At 39.0% G+C, this 21,034-nt stretch overlaps 1 protein-coding gene across 19 annotated transcripts in view; it reads right to left on the reverse strand.

Annotated features, from left to right (window-relative positions):
• Positions 1–1,583: 1,583 nt before the first annotated feature.
• ZMYM4 (zinc finger MYM-type containing 4) overlaps positions 1,584–21,034 on the reverse strand; it is a 160,500-nt gene continuing 141,049 nt past the window's right edge. For all 19 annotated transcript variants that reach the window (XM_045374916.3, XM_074012555.1, XM_045374925.3 and 16 more), the window contains 7 exons: positions 18,018–18,189; positions 17,753–17,848; positions 15,089–15,240; positions 9,485–9,596; positions 7,830–8,078; positions 4,956–5,085; positions 1,584–4,063 (listed from right to left, as the gene is read on the reverse strand). In XM_045374916.3, coding sequence (XP_045230851.1) covers positions 3,856–4,063; positions 4,956–5,085; positions 7,830–8,078; positions 9,485–9,596; positions 15,089–15,240; positions 17,753–17,848; positions 18,018–18,189 — 1,119 coding nt within the window. In that variant the 3' untranslated portion in view covers positions 1,584–3,855. The remainder of the gene's footprint in view (positions 4,064–4,955; positions 5,086–7,829; positions 8,079–9,484; positions 9,597–15,088; positions 15,241–17,752; positions 17,849–18,017; positions 18,190–21,034) is intronic.

A 21,034-nucleotide genomic window follows, 5' to 3' on the forward strand; every position in this document is an offset into this window, starting at 1 on the left:
TAATTTTTTGTATTTTTAGTAGAGATGGGGTTTCACCATGTTGACCAGGCTGGTCTTGAACTCCTGACCTCAAGTGTCCACCTCGGCCTCCCAAAGTGCTGGGATCACAGGTGTGAGTCACTGTGCCTGGCCCCATTTTTCAATATAGTGAAAACATCAATGGATTTTTGTGATGTTGATTACTACTGATATATGTATAAGCACAAGTGAAGAATTTGTAATTTTATTTGATTCAAATACGTAGAATTGGTTATATAGAGCATTATGTTTTGCAGAAGCCAAAGTGTTGAACTTAGTAAAAATTCAGACTATAGTGTGGGAATTAACATTTATTTAAAGCGTTAGCACAGGCCAGGAAATTTGCATATATTATAATAAAAAATATCTGACATTTGAAAGCCTACCATGTGCCAGGCATGACTTAATAAGGGAGTTATGCCCACTTTATAGATGAAAAAACTGAGGCACAGAGAGGTTAATTTTTTTTTTTTTTTTTGAGATGGAGTCTTGCTCTGTCACCCAGCCTGGAGAGCAGTGGCGCGATCTCGGCTCACTGCAAGCTCTGCCTTCTGGGTTCATGCCGTTCTCCTGCCTCAGCCTCCCGAGTAGCTGGGACTACAGGCGCCCGTCACCTCGCCCGGCTAATTTTTGTGTTTTTAGTAGAGACGGTGTTTCACCGTGTTAGCCAGGATGGTCTCGATCTCCTGACCTCGTGATCCACCCACCTCGGCCTCCCAAAGTGCTGGGATTACAGGCGTGAGCCACCGCGCCCGACCTGAGGTTAAGTAATTTACCTAAAGTTCTACAACCAGTAAGTAGAAACACTAGGCTCCAAAGCCTATGATCTTTCCACTATGTAACAATACCTCCCAATCACTATTTTCTTCAATGATGACAGCACAGTATAACAACAGACAAGTGCTAGTCTAGAGGAGTTCAGGGTATTATTGCTTCTTTCCTAAAATTTCAACTCAGTACCCTAGGAGACATTTTTGGAAAACTAAAGTCTGAATTCATTGATAGAAATTCATTTTATGTTAGACTTTTTGGGAAAACCTGTTTTATAAATTTAGGATTGCCACAAGGCAGGTAGGTAGAAAGTCGATATGGAATTTGAAAGTACAGCTGCATAATACCAAGACAATTCTGAAGTCGAAGGAAAATGCTATTTAGTCTTACATTCCTGTTTTAAACATGTATTTATACTTCAGAATGAACATATTCTTTATTCTAGTCTTACAATTTCATTAAAGTGAACTGATGCAAGCTTTGTAAATCTCAAAAAAGGTAGCCTGAAATGATATGTATAAATGACCTCTGATATTTCTACCTGTTGGGACTTTGAATATAGTCAGTAAATTAGCTAAATATGAAAACAAGTCTTTTGAAGGAAAAAAGGAAATAAAAGAATTTGCAATGAAAGAATATGTTTACTGGACTACGTAAAAAAAACAATTTCTTTCTTGGAAACTGTTCTCTTTCTTTGTAATTTTACTAACTGCTGAGTCATACCAATAAGGTCAATCAGAAAAAGGGATTTCAAATTCTTTTAAGACATAAAGAAAAAGAACTCACCCATCAAATACAAATATACTATTTTATTCTAAGGGAATATTTCTGTGGTTTCTGCAAGGGGAAAACCTAAAAGTGGTTAAAAACCAAAATAGAACAGAAAGGATGATTTAGATGTTTCTCTTTTTGTTTGATGTTTTTTTCTCCCCTGGAAAAAAAAAATGTAATTTTACACAATGTTCGTAAAATTAAAAAAGCAATAAAATCAGACGCACACAACAGCTACACTTATGAGGAATGACCAATAATTAATCAATATTTTCTCTTATGAATAAATTTAGGGTTCTGGGCAACTCTGTGGACTAACATGCAAATGAAATCCTGATACAGTCATTTATCTGAGTATTGGGTGTTCTCAGTAAAAGATACAGATTTTTTTTCTTTCTGGTATTTCATAACAATTTATCTACTATGCTAACAATATTTGTTTCTTCATACAACTACAGAAGGGGAAAATGTTAGTGTTTATACAAACCATAAAATTCGTATAGTGGGGACTATTACACTTGCTATTTCTGGATAGTTTATTGGCAGACTTATCAGACAATCCAATTATTTGTCCTCCATATCAAACAAGGTATGGAGTAAGAAGTTTTCCAGTCAGAAATGACAAACACAGATGGAATTAATCATACAGAATAGGGGCAGGTTTACTTCTTTCATACAGTTCTTGGTAACAAAAATGAGATTTGTTACAGGCAGAGGGACAGAACCATCAAGTACACAATGTCAAAAGGCCTACTTTTTTCATTTTAGTTTTACTTAAATGCCTTTTATTTGTTAAAAAAGAAATACGCCTGTCACCCCCACCTAAAAAATGAGATATCCTGAAAAGTCTTTCAAGATTAAAATTTCTAAGAGGCTTTTTGACATCTCTCAGTTTTATCATAGCATCAAATTAACCTTAGCTAAAGAAGTTCTGCAATTGGCAAACGTCATAAAAGCTTTGATTCAAAATTTTGTGGGGAAGAAACTGAGAATGGAGATGAGGGAGATGGACTGATATGCCACACACACCTGTGACTTGCAATCCTCACAGAACTACTGAAACAGCTAGAGTTTGGAATAATGCTCTAAGACCTGCTTATGGATATGCAAGACAGTGTCTTTGTATCCTCACCCCAGAATCCCTATTTTCAAGTTTCGTAGGGCAACAAGGTCATCTTCCAAATGCTTTGTATAGGAACCTAACTAGGACCTTTTCTACCATAATTCAGATAGCTAAGTAATACTGTATCTTTGTGGAATCACTCACAGGTTTGCCAGAGTAAGAAAAGAGACTATCCTTTTTGAAATGACAAGGGCCTCCAGAAACTGGTGCAAAAGACAAAATAAGAGGAATTGTCTGGGAAGTAGGAGGGTAAAACAATGGGAGAAAAGCTGCCATTGGGAAAAAAATGAAAATAAAAGGAGAACCCCCATTTCTGTGTACCACAGCTCAGGCTGTGAGACAGCAGCAAGAAGGGCCCACACCCAGAGAAGTGGGCATTTTAGTGGGTTTTTACAAACATTTCAAGACACTTGGGGTCTGATAGGCTCCACAGATTTTCTGTGTGCATAATTAGCTTGTGGAATATCATCCCCTTTACCTTAGTTTACCCACATCCAGACCCACCGCTGAGAAAGCTTGACCCAGAAAATAAAAGGGACACATTACTGTTAACAGCAGTGAAGGTCGTCTTCCCTGATGTGAGGGGCCCACGGTAAAAGCTTCTGTCCTTCACATGATTGGCTTGGCAGTGAAAATCAAAATCAATCAAGACCACTTCACTATCTTTTTTAAAAAGTTGAGTATTTTTATTGGGTCTTCAAATCTGGGTCCCACAGTCCTCATTTGATGTCACTCTTAGCTCTGTACTGATCTCTCCTCTGACTTTTACGGAGGGCTTGCCCAAGTAGCCTATTGCAGCCAAAGTTTCACTCCAAAGCTACCTCTCTAAGGTCTAAGGTTACTATGGTAGAGTTTTATACAACAGTTTTCCTTAAAAATATTCCACAATTTGTTACTCCCAAACAAAATAAGATTATGCACCACTCGGAGAAATTAGTCATTCTGAAGATGTCTACGAACTATATCACTGCCAAAGAACATTTCTCAGTTCATATTCTTTCCTTCAATTTTCATTTGCACATCCACACTGTGGGGTTCACAAGTCATCTGTTTTCCATGATCTTATAGTCAAGTCAAGAGGACTCGGACTTATACATCGCTTTCCAACAGCTGGATGCATTCACAGTTTGGTGCATACCAATATGTATGAAAATAAGAACCTCACTTCCGTCTTAATCTGATAATTCAACATCAGAGTCTTCAGATTTGGCTTTGGCAAGTTCTTCATGTACCTCCCTCACCATGAGAATACGTGTTAACATGGTGTCCAGGGTTCCAGGGTCTATCGGGAATGTGGAATACCACATGGGGCTATTCGGGACACAGGAGCGCTCAGGTTGAAGGTAAAACACATCATTCCTCTGCTTCACACTTTCAGAACTATCCACAGGAACAAAAAAAAAGAGAAAAAAGAAAATTAGAAATCAGAGAGTATAGGAAATATGTACTATTCTTAAGTAAACTGAGGTTTTTGCCATTAAAAGTAATTAAAAGGGCAAAAACTGCAATTATTTTTGCACCAACCTAATATGGCTCTCAACTTTTCTCCACTGTGACTCACAATGGCGAAAGCAATGTACCCACAGAGATAAAGAGTTTACAGGAATATTTCCTCCCAGGAATAAACTGAAATCCCATTGGATTGGAAGTGAGTATAAAGTTAATATGAGACAAAGTGTAAATCACAAACTTTAGTACTTCAAACATTATTAAGAGCAACAAAAAAGTCAGCTCACATGTGACACTACGGCTAAGAACCTCATACTGGAAGTGCCCAATATCCTGGAATGAACCCCGAGGGCACTCAGTACACATTATCAAAGGGCAAACGCAGCTATTACAGTTCTTTCAGGAAAAAAAGTGTTACAGCTCTAAAATCATAAAGTTTCTCTAAGAAAAGGACTACCTAGAAAATTTCAATTCCTTAAAAATTGTTTTTCTATTATAGCTTTAGCAAAACAAAATTTCTTTTCTATACAAATAACGAAATAACTACAGATTAGGTATCACATAAAGGTTGTACAACAGTTGTAAAGATCAAACAATAGCAGCGATTCTTGCTTTTGAAGACATTTTCCTAAAATAATTATGAAGACAAGGTAATTTGTTTTGTGGTTCAAAATCCATATAGATAGGACAATGGGGAAAAAATTCATGGTAAACCCTTGTCTAAAGTCACGGGCCAGCTACTTTTCTGATGTTCAAGCATCTGAAATCCAAAATATGTTAACTGCCTTCTCAGTGCACTATATTTAGTTCAGAGAAAGATTACCATTTTGACAGGTAAAACTCATAAAGTCGGACTGGGCATCTTAGTGGATTGTCAGTATTCTCTGCCATCTCCACCCCAACTGGAACCTCATCATCTTCATTTCGTTTCCTCTTGCCAACAGTCAGTTTATCTTGAGACAGGAAATAATAATCAAAGGATTATATTAGAAAAGCCTGTTCTTTGAGTCTCAAGACGCCAATGAGCTTTGCTTCGCAGCCAGAACTTTGTCATTTCCTCCCTTTCACTCACACTCATTCAACAAATACTGAGTGCCTATGAAGGTGCCAGACATTATTTTAAGTGTTGGGTTCTATGGCATTAAACAAAGTCCCTATCCTATAAATTTTATGTTGCCCTGCTCACCAATGTGGGGACACCATGACAAAAAGTATGGCACTGGAGAATGTCTCTATTCTGAGCCTGACTTTATTAATAAACTTTAGTAGGCACAGGGTTCCTAAGACATAGCAAGATAAAGCAGAAAGAAGGGTTCTGCATGTTCTTCTCCTACAGTAGAGATCAAGACAGAAGTTGCCATCTCTTTTTTTTTTTCTCTTTGAGATGGAGCTTTGCTCTTCTTGCCCAGGCTGGAGTGGCTGGAGTGCAATGGTGTGATCTCCGCTCACTGCAACCTCCACCTCCCAGGTTCAAGTGATTCTCCTGCCTCAGCCTCCCGAGTAGCTGGGATTACAGGTGCCTGCCACCACGTCCGGCTAATTTTTTTGTATTTTTAGTAGAGACGGGGGTTCCGCCATGTTGGCCAGTCTGGTCTCGAACTCCTGACCCCAGGTGATCCGCCCACCTCGGCCTCCCAAAGTGCTGGGATTACAGGCATAAGCCACCGCACCCGGCCACCATCTCTCTTTTAAGAGACAGGGTCTCACTCTGTTGCCCAGCCTGGAGTATGATGGTATGATCACAGCAGCCTTGAATCTCCACAGCCTTGAACTCCTGGGTTCAAGTGATCCTCCCGCCTCAGCCTTTGGAGTAGCTGGGACTACAGGTACAAGCCACTGAACCTAGCAGAAGCTGTCATCTCTATGAGAATATTTCTACTGTGAGGCACTAGTACTGGGCATCTGCTCAAATTTATTTGTTCGAATACTGTGAGAAATGGCATCGTTTTTGGGAAGAGAAATTATCAGTAGAGTTACTATTTGGTAAGAAAAGAACAAACCATTTTTCCCCAACAGTATTTTGCAGAGACCAAGCATTATATAAGGAAGTCAGGGTGAAGATATGGAAAGTGGGCTATTTCTTTCCCACTTTTTACATTCACTCCTCAAGAGAACACTAGATGGACCCAAGGAAAAAAGGTTTTCTTTTTTGGGGGGGAGACAGGGTCTCACTCTGTTGCCCAGGCTAGAGTGCAGTGGCTCCATCACAGCTCACTACAGCCTCGAACTCCTGGGGTCAAGCAATCCTCCCGCATGAGCCCCCCAAAATATTGGGATTACAAGCATGAGCCACTGCACTCAGCCTGTATCTGCTCTTAACAACTGGTATAGGACTTTCCCCAGCTTCCTGCATTAGTACTTTAACAAAATTCACCTGTTTTCCATTTAGAAGCTACCTAAATAGAAAGACTTTGCTAGTTACTCACTTAGAAAACAAGCTGAATTTATTACTAATCATGTCAAGCACCTAATCAGCAAACAGGGAAACATTATCCTGTTTCCCAAACAGGGAAACAATATCAACTGAGGCTGGGCGCAGTGGCTCATGCCTGTAATCCCAGCACTTTGAGAGGCCGAGGCGGGTGGATCACCTGAGGTCAGGAGTTCGAGACCAGCTTGCCCAACATGGTGAAACCCTGTCTCTACTAAAAATACAAAAATTAGCCAGGCGTGGTAGCACACACCTGTAATCCCAGCTACTCGGGAGGCTGAGGCAGGAGAATCGCTTGAGCCTGGGAGGCGAAGGTTGCAGTGAGCTGAGATCACACCACAGAACTCCAGCCTGGGTGACAGAGTGAGACTCCATCTCAAAAAAAAAAAAAAAAAAAAAAAAAATCAAGAATACAAAGTGGGTTACATATATGTAAAACTATATATAAAAAACATATATATAAAACTAAGGAAACAGGACACAGACATTAGGTGAAAAAGAATCTTAGTAAATGAACAATTCAGAAAAAAGTTTATACGAAGTTGAACATCACAAATACAGATTTTAGTTTTAGTGATTTAAATTCTCACACTCAAAAAATGTATTTCACTCTTAGAAACTGATTTTGGGAAGTTCAGGACTTACAATTCTGTTCAAAAATAATAAATTTAATTTCGAATCCTGTAATACCAAGATTAATTTTTTAAACATTAAAAACAAACTGTTATTTAATGGGCTATTTTTGAAATGCAAGACAATAAACTTTCTAATAAAATTGTCACTGCTATTATTCTATTGTGTACAAAAGCGGTATATTGTAGGTCAGCTTTTAAGTTCCTTCAGAATTTCACAATGTTAACTAAAAAGAGGGGCTCTGGTCAAAAAAAGATTTAGAAGCAATGGACTAAAAGTTCTGCAGGTTTAACTAGTGATTGACTCATCTGGTGCTAGTAAATCAGTGATTCTCAACCCTGCTTGTATTTTTTAATTCCCTGAGAAGTTTTAAAATGCAGGCTATTTGAGCTCTACCCAATTAAATCAAAATTTCTAATTTAAAAGCCAGTGAAAGTATACTGAAGCACGTGATTCTTCTCACTTTGAGGCCAGCCTTCTACCACTCTCTGACAATAGAGAAAAATATTCAAAAGTTAAAATAAAGCTACACTTTTCACATCTCGCATTTATAATTACCCTTCTGCAGTAACTCTCTATTTTAGTATTACTACTAAGACTGTAAAGAGAAATCTGACAAACAGCATCCCATACCTGGTTCTGACTCCTGCTTCTGTAGAGGTGGGAAGAACCTCAGATATGTCATCTTGGTACTGTACTTCAGAGTCCTGGTCCGTCTCATCACATGGGCAAAGGAAAGCTTCAAGTGCTCAGTAACATTCTTTAGTTGGAAGTATTTGGTATTGAAGAAAAGGAGGGTGTTTAAAAGGACGATTGGCGAGTAAGCGCCCAGCTGTTTGCACTCCCACAAATGCTCTTCTTCAATGCGAGAGAACATGTAACCTAGACAGAAGAAGGGGTACAAGAAAGAGTACTGAGCTCCTGCTAAAAAAGACTAAGTAATCTCTCAAATTCTAGGACATGGAGACAGAAAGATTGATTATTCCTCTTTCCCCTCTTCCTTATGCAGAAAACCAGAAAAGGCACCACAAAGAAAAAGGGAGATGACTGCACTCAAGTAGACACTGTGAGAGTCTCCCGAAACCGTTTTAATCTATTGATATTTTAGATTAGGGGTTAAGCTGTCTTTATAAAGGGCCAGAAGGTAAATATTTTGGGATGTGTAGGCCATATAGGCTCTGAACAATGCTATTGCTGTAGAAAATAAGAAGCTGTAGAGAACACATAAACAGGCAGAGCTATATGCCAGTAAAATTTATTTATAGTCATATAATTTTTCCTTTTCTTTTCTTTTCTTTTTTTTTTGAGACAGGGTCTCACTCTGTCACTCAGGCTGGAGTGCAGAGGCATGATCAGGGCTCACTGTAGCATCAAACTCCTGGGCTCAGGTGCTTCTCCCACCTCAGCCTCCTGAGTAGCTGGGACTAAAGGTACCACCACCATGCCCACGTAATTTTTTTGTATTTTTTGTAGAGACAGAGTTTCACCATGTTGCCCAGGCTGATCTTGAACCCCTGGGCTCAAGTGATCCTCCTGCCTCAGCCTTCCAAAGTCACACCTGGGACTACAGGTGTGAGCCACCACACCCAGCCATGAATTTAATATAATTTTCACATGATGAAATAGGAATCCTTAAATAAAGTTTCCCAACTATTTAAAAATGTAAAACCAATTTTCAGCTCATAGACTGCAAAACAGGGAGCAGGCCAGATTTGGCCCATGGACCACAGTTTGCAAACTCCTGTTGGAGATCATTAAGCTTACTGTGAAAGGGGCTCTGCAGCCCGACAGAAAGCTGCACATATTACTAAGCATAACATCGAACCTCTTCACTCACCTCAGCCTGAGACTTGGAGTGAATTATGGACTTGTCTGACGATATCTGGTCAATGATAATTCAAGGACGAGGACTTAACTCTCTTAACAGTTCAGTATACTCTTAACAACAGTTCAGTATACACACAAACTACTAAAAAAGGTCCACTGTTAGCAGATATGATATGTGAAAGCTACACCAATGCTACCAGATCAAAAATGTCTTCTAAAAAGGTAAATGTAACTTCAAATTATTTTATATTTTTTGCAATTAGTATCTATATACGTGCTATATGAAATGTACAGTTTTCCTAAAACAATCAACAATAAACCAAAGACCTTCTCCTCAGAAGTCCAAATATGCTATAAATCTGGACAGAAATAAAAATGAACAATTTTTTAAAAGATAACCATGAAACTTAAGCAATTTAAGAAAGCATATCATGAAAACAATTTAAAAAAAATCACCCTACCATTAGGAAGTATTGTAGGTTCCCATATTTTCAAGAGTTTGGTAAGTTCAATCATAAATCTGGAATAGGGCTCAGTAAAAATGTTATCTATTCTACCATTTTCAAACAGGTACTACAAGAAAAAAAAGAACATATACATGTTGATAAAAAGAAAACATGAGTTCTTAAAAATTATTGTAAGAAATACAGTTTACCCTTAATTTTTGCCCTTACTATATTATAAACCATGTTCAACCTCTCAGTACTTTAGAGATAGTTGTTAAAACACTAGAATTCAAGCTAAAACTCCTTCTCGTGTTAACACATTATCTTCAGCAATGACCTTGCAAGGTAAAGTTTTTTATTTCCTTTTAAAACATGGATGGTACAGAAGTATTATAAAGAACCCTTTACTTAGTTCCTAAAACTGACATACTAAAAATTGGTTCCAATGCACATGTTCCAAATCATGTTTTCCTGATTCATGATGTGTATCTGCACATGTGCTCTTTTGTTTTTTACCCTAGATACACGATCATTTCTTGCAATAACATAGTTGGTTAATGTCAGTTGACCTGAGGAAACCCAAATTTAAAAACTATTTATTTGGAGCCTTCTAACTACAGCTCTCAACTCTCTGCCCCACAACCTAGCCCTCAAAAAAGTTCGAGTCTAATTATAGGACATTAAACTATGTTAATTATAACCATCAATAACCATATCATGGGCTAGAACAAAAAGAATAGCTATAGTTTAAAAATGTATTGAGCCAGGAATGGTAATCCCAGTGCTTTGGGAGGCCAACGTGAGAGGATCACTTGAGGTCAATAGCGCAAGACTAGCCTGGGCAACATAGTGAGACCCATCTCTACAAAAAATTTAAAAACAAATAGCCAGGGGTGGTGGTGCATGCCTGTAGTCCTAACTGCTTGGGAGTCCGAGGCAGGAGGGTTGTTTGAACCTGGGAGTCTGAAACTGCAGTGAGCTATGATCATATCACTGCACTTCAGCCTGGGCAACAGAGCAAGACCCTGTCTCTTTTAAAAAGTACTGACGGTGCAGGTCAGATAAAATCAACTGAGACAGGGATACACCATGAGTGGTAACAGAATCCAAGGCAGCATGTAATTACATGATAAAAGTATTTTGGTGTTTTTAAGATTTAGTATTTTTAATTTATATTTCCGTGGCTATCTTGGTTTCTTGTATTTCTATGTATGATTTGGAGAAAATTATTTCCGTTTAAATTTACTCTGGCTAATAAAAATTACCACTTCAATAGGCATTTTTATGAGGCCTCCTCAAAGGCAATTTATGATCTTATTGGCAGATTACAGTTTGTTGTTAAATAGTATTCTTCTTTTTCTTCTTTTAATATAGTCATTTTCAAGCTTAAAAATATATCTTCATTATTGAAAAAGTTCAAAATAAAAGTAGACTATTCAAACCCATCACACAAAGTCAACTACTATTCATATGCAAAAATATTTCCAATCCTTAAGAAATTCCTTTATACAGAGGTGAGTTTTGTACAGTTACAGAAATATATCAGTACATGTAACACAACATACAAGTTTTTTAAGAAAACTCTCCTCCCCCTTAACCAGGAACAAGACAAAAATGCCTGTCCTTGCCATTCTTCTTCAACACTGTGCTGTGAGTCCTAGCAGAGCAGCAGGCAAGAAAAATAAATATAACGCATTCAAATAGGAAAGAAAGAAGAAAAATTATCTCTAGTTGTGGATGACAGAATCCTATATATAGAAAATCCTAGAGAATGCACAGAAAAATGAATTATTAGAGCTAATAAGTGAATCCGGCAAAGTTGCAGCATGTAAGTAACACACAAAAAATCAGTTGTCTTTCAAGCTAGCAATGAACAATCCAAACAGGAAATTAAGAAAGTTCCATGTTTACCAAAGCATCATAAAGAATAAAATACTTGAGAAGAAATGTAACCAAAATGATGTAAGACTTACACACTTAAAACCACAAAAAACTGCTGAAAGCAAAAATTAAAAACTAAATAAATGGAAAGACAGGCCAGGCACGGTGGCTCACGCCTGTAATCCCAGCACTTTGGGAGGCCGAGGCGGGCAGATCACCTGAGGTCAGGAGTTTGAGACCAGCTTCAACATGGAGAAACCCCGTCTCTACTAAAAATACAAAAACTGCCAGGCATGGTGGCGCAGGCCTGTAATCCCAGCTACTTGGGAGGCTGAGGCAGGAGCATTGCTTGAATCTGGGAGGCAGAGGTTGTGGTGAGCCGAGATCGCTCCATTGCACTCCAGCCTGGGCAACAAGAGTGAAACTCCGTCTCCAAAAAATAAAAATAAATAAACGGAAAGACATCCTGTACTCACAGAACAGAAGATTTAATAATGTTAAAATGGCAATATTCTCCAAATCAATTTATAGATTCACTGCAATCATATCAAAATCCAACGGCCTTTTTTTGCAGAAATGGAAAAACCCATCCTGAAATTCACATAGAATTTCAAAGGACCTTGAATAGCCAAAAGAATTTTGAGGAACCTCACTTCCTGATTTCAAAACTTACTACAAAGCTATGGTGTAAGTTTCAAAATTGTGTACTGCCCTAAAAATAGCCATCTATAGAAAAATGGATTCGAACTGAGAGTCCAAATTAAACCCACCTATCTTTGGTCAAAAGATTTCCTACAAGGGTATCAAGCCTATACAATGGGTAAAGAACAGTCTCTTCAACAAATGGAGCTGAGAGAACTGAATAACCACATACAAAAGAATGAAGGTAGACCCTAGCTCATACCAGATACAAAAATTAACTCAAAATAAATCAACGACCTAAATATAAGAGCTAAAATCATAAAACTCTCTGAAGAAAAGAGGGTTAAATCTTCATATCCTTGAATGTGGCAATGGATTCCTAAATATAACACCAAAAGCACAGACAATAAAAAGAAAAGAGAAAGGAAAAGAAAAGGAAGAACAAAAAAAATTGAACTTCATTAAAAATAAAAAAAGTTGTGATTCAAAGTATACTATACCAAGAGAGTGAAAGGAAAATCCAGAAAACGGGAGAAAATATTTGCAAATCACATATCTGATAAAATTTCAATATCTAGAATATATATAGTTTCTACAACACGGTGACAAAAAGACAACGCAATTAAAAATTAGGCAAAAGACTTGATATAGTTGAGATACATGTCCCTTCCAAACCTCATGTGGAGATTTTTTTTTTTTTTTTTTTTTTGAGACAGTCTCGCTCTGTCGCCCAAGCTGGAGTGCAGTGGCCGGATCTCAGCTCACTGCAGCTCCGCCTTCCGGGTTCCCGCCATTCTCCTGCCTCAGCCTCCCGAGTAGCTGGGACTACAGGCGCCCGCCACCTCGCCCGGCTAGTTTTTTGTATTTTTTAGTAGAGATGGGGTTTCACCATGTTAGCCAGGATGGTCTCGATCTCCTGACCTCGTGATCCACCCATCTCGGCCTCCCAAAGTGCTGGGATTACAGGCTTGAGCCACCGCGCCCGGCCCTCATGTGGAGATTTGATCCTTAATGTTAGAAGTGGGGCCCTGATCTCTCATGACTGGCTTGCTGCCATCCTCCCTGTAATGAAGTTCTCCCTTTATTAGTTACTGTGAGATCTGATTGTTAGAAAGAGCCTGGCACTTCGTCCTCACTCTCTTGCCATGAGACGCCTGCTCCCCCTTCACCTTCTGCCATGATTATATGATGCCATGATATGATGCCAAGCCCTCACCAGAAGCAGATGCTGGCGCCATGTTTCTTGTACAGCTTGCAGATCCATAAGCCATGATTCTGCATGAGAATTTCTTTTTTCTTTTCTTTTTTTTTTTTTTTTTGAGACAGTCTTGCTCTGTAACCCAGGGGCGCGACCTCTGCTAACTGCAACCTCCGCCTCCCAGGTTCAAGCGATTCTCTTGCCTTAGCCTTCCAAATAGCTGGAACTATAGGCGTGTGCCACCATGCCCAGCTAATTTTTGTATTCTGAGTAGAGACAGGGTTTCACCATGTTGGCCAGGCTGGTCTAGAACTTCTGACCTCGTGATCCACCCGCCTCGGCCTCCCAAAGTGCTGGGATTACAGGCGTGAGCCACCGTGCCCGGCCAAGAATTTTTTTTATAAATTACCCAGTCTCAGGTACTCCCCTATGGCAATACAAACAGACTAAGACAGGATTTAAATAGACATTTCTCCAAAGAAGATATACACATGGTCAAAAAGTACATGAAAAGATTCCCAATGTCATTAGGAAAATGCAAATTAAAAATACAATGAGATATCATTTCATAACCACCAGGATGTTTGTTTAAAAAAACAAACAAACAAACAAAAACAGACATTAACAAATGTTATAGCAAGAATGTGGAGATACTGGAATCTTCACACACTGCTGTTGGAAATGTAAAATGGTGCTGCCACTTTGGAAAACAAAGTGGTTCCTCAACAACTCAGTCATAGTTAAAAGACTCAGCAATTCCACTCCTAAGCATATATGGCAAAAGAATTGAAAACAGGTGTTCAAACAAAAACCTGTACATGAATGTTCACAGCAGTGTATTCACAATCACCAAAAGGTGGAACCTCAAATGTCCATCAGTGGATGAATGGATAAACAACATGTGGTATATCCATATGATAGAATATTATTCAGTCATAAAAAGGAGTGCTATATTGATTCATGCTAAAATATGGATAAACCTTGAAAACAATGCTAAGGGAAAGAAACCAGACACGAAAGGCCACACAGTGTATGAACCCACTGATACGAAATATCCAGAATATGCAAGTCCAGAGAGACAGAAAGCAGATTTATAGTTGCCAGGGATGGGTGGATAGAGTAATGGGGAGTGACTACTAAATGGGTTTGAGGTTTCCCTTTGTAGTCATAAAGTTATAGAATAGACAGCGGTGATGACTGCACATTAAGAATGTACTTATTAGTCCTCCTGAACTGTAAACTTTAAAATGGTAAATTTTATGTTATGCATATTTTCCCGTAATAATCACACTATACATGTAATTCTGCAAGTTATTTTTTTTTTGTTTTTCCTCAGGTTCTCACTCTGCCACTTAGGCTGGAGCTCCAATGGCTTACTGCAGCCTTAAACTTGGGGCTCAGGTGATCCTCCTGCCTCCTCCTCCTGAGTAGCTGGGAGTGGAGGCATACACCACCATACCTGGCTAATTTTTTAGTTTTTGTAGAGACAGTGTCTCCCTGTGTTGCCCAGGCTGGTCTTGAATCACTGGCCTCAAGTGATACTCCCATCTCAGCCTCCCAAAGTGCTAGGAATACAGGCATGAGCCACCACACCTGGCCCTGAAAGTTACTTTTTAAAATATATGCCCTTAAGAATTTCCTAGGTCAATAAATACAGAAGCGAGCCATTCCTTTTTAACTATTTTACAGTATTCCACAGTATGGACATATTATAGTTGACGGATCGACAAAGCTTGATTAACACTTCAGCGGTTTCCAATTTGTTGTTGTTAAAAACAATGTTCCAATGAAAATACCAGTACATATCTGGGTGTGTACATGTGCATGTAATTTCTGTGGGGACATATTCAGGTCAATGGATTTGCTAGGTTCAAGAATCCATATGTTTAACTTGATACCTGTTGAATTCCAAGGCACAAGTATAAGATACTGTCTGGATCATATTTTTCACCATTTGGTCTCCGCACCTCTTGGATAAACTGGCATAAACCCAAACTCAACTCAGCAAAAGTGCAGGACAGAATATCTTCCTTCAGCTTGACAGAGCGGACTGTGGAAAGGTAGAAAACATCTGAAACATTAACTTTTAACAAACATAGTAGCATTACTTGATTAACTGAATAAACATTGAACGCTACTGTGCCCCAGGCACTGTGGTGCAGACTAGTGGGCATATGGATTAAAGACAGATTCTGATCTCAAGTCTACTTCAGTTAGGGAAATAAAGACCAGTGCATGCGGTGCAATACGTGCTATGACAGAGGCTTTCTTTAAATGGCATTCTATGAAAGCAAATGAGGGCTATCCAACAGGGAAGAATCAGGTTAGATTCTGGGAAACGTGACACTGGAGCTAGACCTTAAAAGGTGAGGAAGAGTTAAACAGGTAGATAGGTAAAGAATTCCAATCTGAGGATACACAAAAAGGCTTCCCAAAGTACAGTCCACAAAACACTAGTCTTATGTGAGAGCTGGAGAACACTGGGTTTCTAAGATTTGATATTCAGAAAACACAAGACACTATATTTGTCTCTGAAGAATTCACAGTGCTTAATGGCACATTAAAGGCTCTGAGTATATCTGCAAAAAAGAAAGCTATTCAACTTTCTCTTTTTTTTTTTTTTTGAGATGGAGTTTCGCTTTTATTGCCCAGGCTGGAGTGCAATGGCACAATCTCGGCTCACTGCAACTCCACCTGCTGGGTTCAAGCGATTCTCCTACCTCAGTCTCCCGAGTAGCTGGGAGTCAGGCATGCACCACCATGCCTAGCTAATTTTGTATTTTTAGTAGAGACGGGGTTTCTCCATGTTGGTCAGGCTGGTCTCAAACTCCTGACCTCTGGTGATCCGCCCGCCTCAGCCTCCCAAAGTGCTGGGATTACAGGTGTGAGCCACTACACCCGACCAGCTGTTTAACTTTCTTCAGCTCATATTTATTTGAATACAGAACACCTCAAATAATGAATAACACCCTCTTGCCTTTGGAAATGCTAGAATACAGTATTCCCTTTGCTGGGTCACAGGCTGAAAAGGTTTAGGGGACTTAGGTGTATAGGACAAGGCAAGAAGGGCAGGCGAGGGCAGATCGTGATCAGCCTCATTTCTCATATTAAGACTGCAGACAATGAGCTGAATAAATTTTGAGCAGGGGAGTTATCCAATTTGATCTGTAGAGGTCCTACTACAAGATGTTGATCCACATTGTGGGGCCAAGATTAAAACACCCTTTGTAGTCATTGCTCTTCTGCATTTAGATAAGATTACATACACATGGCTCCTGTGAGTTGGTTTTAGCTAAAGCAAGCGGTATTTCATGAGCACACAGACCATGTTTGACTTTTTCACCCTAGCTCCTAGCTTCATACCTGCTATGTAAGAGATATTCAGTAAGTATTTTCTCAGTGAAAGAGTGGTAGAAATGGGTTGCCATCCCCTGTAACAACTGCATTTAGGCTTAGTAGTCTAAAGCAGTATTACCTCTCTATTTGTACTATCACCCTTCCCCAGCTTTTTTTGTTTTATTTTTATGTTTTTTAGAGACAGGGTTTCGCTCTGATGCTCAGGCTGGAGTGCAATGGTGCAGCTGTAGCTCCCTGCAGCCTCAGAACTTTTGGGCTTAAGAGATCCTCCTGCTTCAGCCTCCTACAGTGCTGGGATTACAAGTATGAGCCACTGCACCCAGCAGGTTGCTCTTTTAACTTAAAACATACTACTAGGTGGTTAATGGCCTAGTAAATCTCCACAACAGGAGTGTATTTACATAGCTTTGGAGAGACAAATTACACTTGATCTAAAGGAACTCAACAAGTTAGTCACTGCCCACAGCAGCAACTAAGTGTTTCAATAAGGACAGTTACATGTGCCCTAAAACCAACAGGGTAGACTAGAGTGAAGCCAAGAGTGCATATCATCACCTAGGTTTAAGACAGAAAGAAGGTATAGTTGGAAAGTGGAATAAAATCAAGTTACATGGATATATTCATCCATTCCTCCCCACCTCATTCCATAAAGATTGTACAAGTATCTTACATAAAACACAAATTAAAAGCAAAAGATAAAGTGAAACAAAAATTTAGAATAGGGTGTCAAAAGTAGTGAAAAATGAAAACTAATGTGGGCCTTAAAATTATATACTATTGATTTATTTGAAATGTTCATGTAATCCCAAATTTCCTGGCAGCTGAAGTGAAACACACAAACATTGTCAGTTATATAGATCTCACTGTAAGGAAAAATTCCTATTTTCCAGGTCTTTTTCTTTAAAAAAAAAAACAAAAAAACAATACTGGGCTCCACATGGATTACTATACAGACGCAGGGCTCAAGAAGATGTATTTTGAGGCACTTGCACAGTGTCAAAAATGAAACAAAATTCCTTATATTTGCATAATAAGCTCAAGATCAGAAGACATAACCTTACCCTTATAACGACCTCCTTAAAACGGGTTAAGATTAATTTCTCTAAAACTCCAAATTTTAAATAATTTTAAATATTCAACTTACAAATTTAAATCGGCAATAATCTATAAATAATTCATACCAAATGGAGAGAAACACATTTTACCTCTACAGCCTGGCTCTGAGGATTCTTGAGAGAGTGCATGGTCTTGAGTACTTCCTAAGGGGTCAGAACGTGGGCTAGATGAGGCCTGTTCAACCCCTGACAAGGAGAGAAACAAAAGAAAAGTTTAAAAACAAATGCAGAAAAAATTAAGTAAAGCCCAAACCAGTTTTATAGGGCTTCTGACCTAAAATGTATCCCTTTTCAGTAGCTTATCTGTCTATTTCCCCCTGCCTAAATCAAGACACAATTCATGCTGTGCACTTACCTCCACATTTTAGATCCCCCTGCTCTTCCTTGGCATTTTTCCACTGAACCCAGTTCTTCCAAGCATTTACCCCATACATGTACTTCAGTGTCATCCCAGACACTGAGCAGCCTTGAAAGGCTCCTTGAATAAGACTCCTGGGCTCCACAGCCACTATAGACTTCTTCCGTCCCTGTAAGAATTCCAAAAATTTACAGAACATAAAATTTAGTTTTGGATTTTTAAGAGTCAGGGATCTCAAAGCTGGAAAGGGTATATACATTTGTAGAATATAGAATTTAGTTTTATATCCTAAAGATTCTGGCTGGGCATGGTGGCTCATGCCTGTAATCCCAGCTCTTTGGGAGGCCGAGGTGGGCGGATCACGAGGTCAGGAGATCGAGACCATCCTGGCTAACACAGTGAAACCCCGTCTCTACTAAAAATACAAAACATTAGCCAGGCATGGTGGCGGGCGCCTGTAGTCCCAGGTACTCGGGAGGCTGAGGCAAGAGAATGTAGTGAACCCGGGAGGTGGAGGTTGCAGTGAGCCGAGATCACGTCACTGCACTCCAGCCTGGGCGACAGAGTGAGACTCCGTCTCAAAAAAAAAAAAAGAAAAAAAAAAAAGATTCGGAGTTCTTAGAGCAAAAAAGGGCCTTAGAGATTATTTAATCCAATCCATATGAGGAAAGAAGAAAGAAAAAGTTTAAATGTAGACGAGCACACTGTAATAGTCACTAACATTTGGGTATTTACTATGTTCCAGATATAGACTCACCTAATCAGGTATGAATCACTATTATTACCACTCAGGTCTATTTAATGAAACATGTAAACAGATCATATTCTGTGCTATAAAACAAGCCTCAACAAATTATCTAACTACAATGAAATTAAAATAGAAACCAATGATGCACTGATGTCCAAAAAAATCCTCCAAAATCATAAATTAAACAGCTCTATGGGTCAAAGAAGAAAGGACACATGCAATCACAAAACATTTTGAACTTAAAGAAAAATGAAAATAAAATTTAACAAAATTTCTGTGATGGAACTAAAACAGTACTTAAAGGGACATTTGTAGTATTAAAATGTTTCAATAAGAAAATTATTTAAAAGTATATAATCCATAACCTAAGCTTCTATATTAAGAAACTAGAAAAGGCAGGCCAAGTGCAATGGCCCATACCTGTAACGCCAGCACTCTGGGAGGCCTGAGTGGGCAGACTGAGCCCAGGAGTTCAAGATCAGCCTGGGCAACATGGCAAGACCCTGTCTCTACAAAAAATTAAAAAATTAGCCAGGCATGGTGGCACACATCTGTAGTCCCAGCTACCTGGGAGTGTGAGGTGGAAGGATCACCTGAGCCCGGGAGGTTGAGGCTGCAGTGAGCCATGATTATGCCACTGCACTCCAGCCTGGGTAACTGAGTGGAGACCCTATCTAAAAACAAACAAACAAAAAACCAGAAAAGGAAATCCAAATTAAAACCCAAGCTGAGTGCAGTGGCTCACGCCTGTAATCCCAACACTGTGGGAGGCTGAGGCAGGTGGATCACTTGTGACTCTCATGCCAATAAATTAAACAACTTAGATGCAATGGACAAACTTCTTGAAAGATTAATTAAGCTTACTCTAGAAGAAACAGATAACCTAAACAGCCATAGAAACAGCATTTATAGCTTATAACCTTCCCACAAAAACTCCATTCCCAGATGGAATAAATTCCATCAAAGTGAAATTCTATCATAGTTAAAGAAATTATACAAATTGTACTTCAGAAAATAGAAGAAAAAGAAATGTTAACTAATTTTATAACGTCATCATTACCCTGATACCAAAACCAGTCATAAAGTACAGGTAAATATCTGTCTTGAACAGGGACACTTAAAATCTTCACAGGACCGGCCGCAGCAGCTCATGCCTGTAATCCTAGCACTTTGGGAGGGCGAGGTGCATGGATCACTTGAGACCAGGAGTTCAAGACCAGCCTGGCCAACATGTTGATACCCTGTCTCTACTAAAAATACAAAAATTATCCAGGCATGGTGGTAGGCGCCTGTAATTCCAGCTACTTGGGAGGCTGAGGCAGGAGAACTGCTTAAACCCAGGAGGCGGAGGTTGCAGTGAGCTGAGATCACGCCATCGCACTCCATCCTGGGTGACAGCGCAAGACTCCGTCTCAAAATAAAACAACAACAACAAAAAACCTTCACAGAATATTAGCAAACCAAATCCAGCAACACAGAAAAATAATAAATACAGAAAAATGCAGGGTTTATCCCAGGAATGGAAGGTTAATCATTCAAGAAAAATCAATGTATTTCACCATTGTAACAGACTTAAAAAAAGGAAAACCAGATAATCACCTCAAAAGATGCAAGAAATCCATCTGAGGAAGTTCAATACCCAATCATGATTTTAAAAACTTTCAGCGAATTAGGAGGGGAAGGGAACTTCCTCAACCTGATAGAAATCACCTACGAGAAACCTATAGGTAACATCATACTTACTGTTGCAAGACTTTTTTCACCGTAAGGTTAGCAATAAGGCAAAAAGGTCTGCTCTCACTACTAATATTCAACATTGTACTGAAGATACTAGCTAGTTCAATAAAACAAGAAAAAGAAGGAAAGAAAATGCATTCAGATTACAAAGGAAAAAGTAAAACTGTCTTTATTCACAGATAAAATGATTGTCTAAGTAGCAAATCCTAACAATTTGAGTTGAGCAAAGTTACAGGACACAAAGTAAATACATGAAAATTACCTATATTTCTTTTTTTATTTCTAAGATAAATATCATAGAAGAAAAAATTATCTATATTTCTATATACTAGTAAGAAACACGAAAAATGAAATTGTTTTTCTTTTTTTTGAGACAGGGTCTTGCTCTGTTGCCTAGACTACAGTGCAATGGCACGATCAGGGCTTACTGCAGCCTTGACCCCCTAGGCTCAAGCAATTCTCCCAGCTTAGCCCTCCAAGTAGCTGGGACCACCAGCATGTGTCACCATGCCCAGCTAATTTTTAAAAT

This window comes from Macaca fascicularis, chromosome 1 (assembly GCF_037993035.2).
Source record: "Macaca fascicularis isolate 582-1 chromosome 1, T2T-MFA8v1.1".
Lineage (NCBI taxonomy): Eukaryota > Metazoa > Chordata > Mammalia > Primates > Cercopithecidae > Macaca > Macaca fascicularis.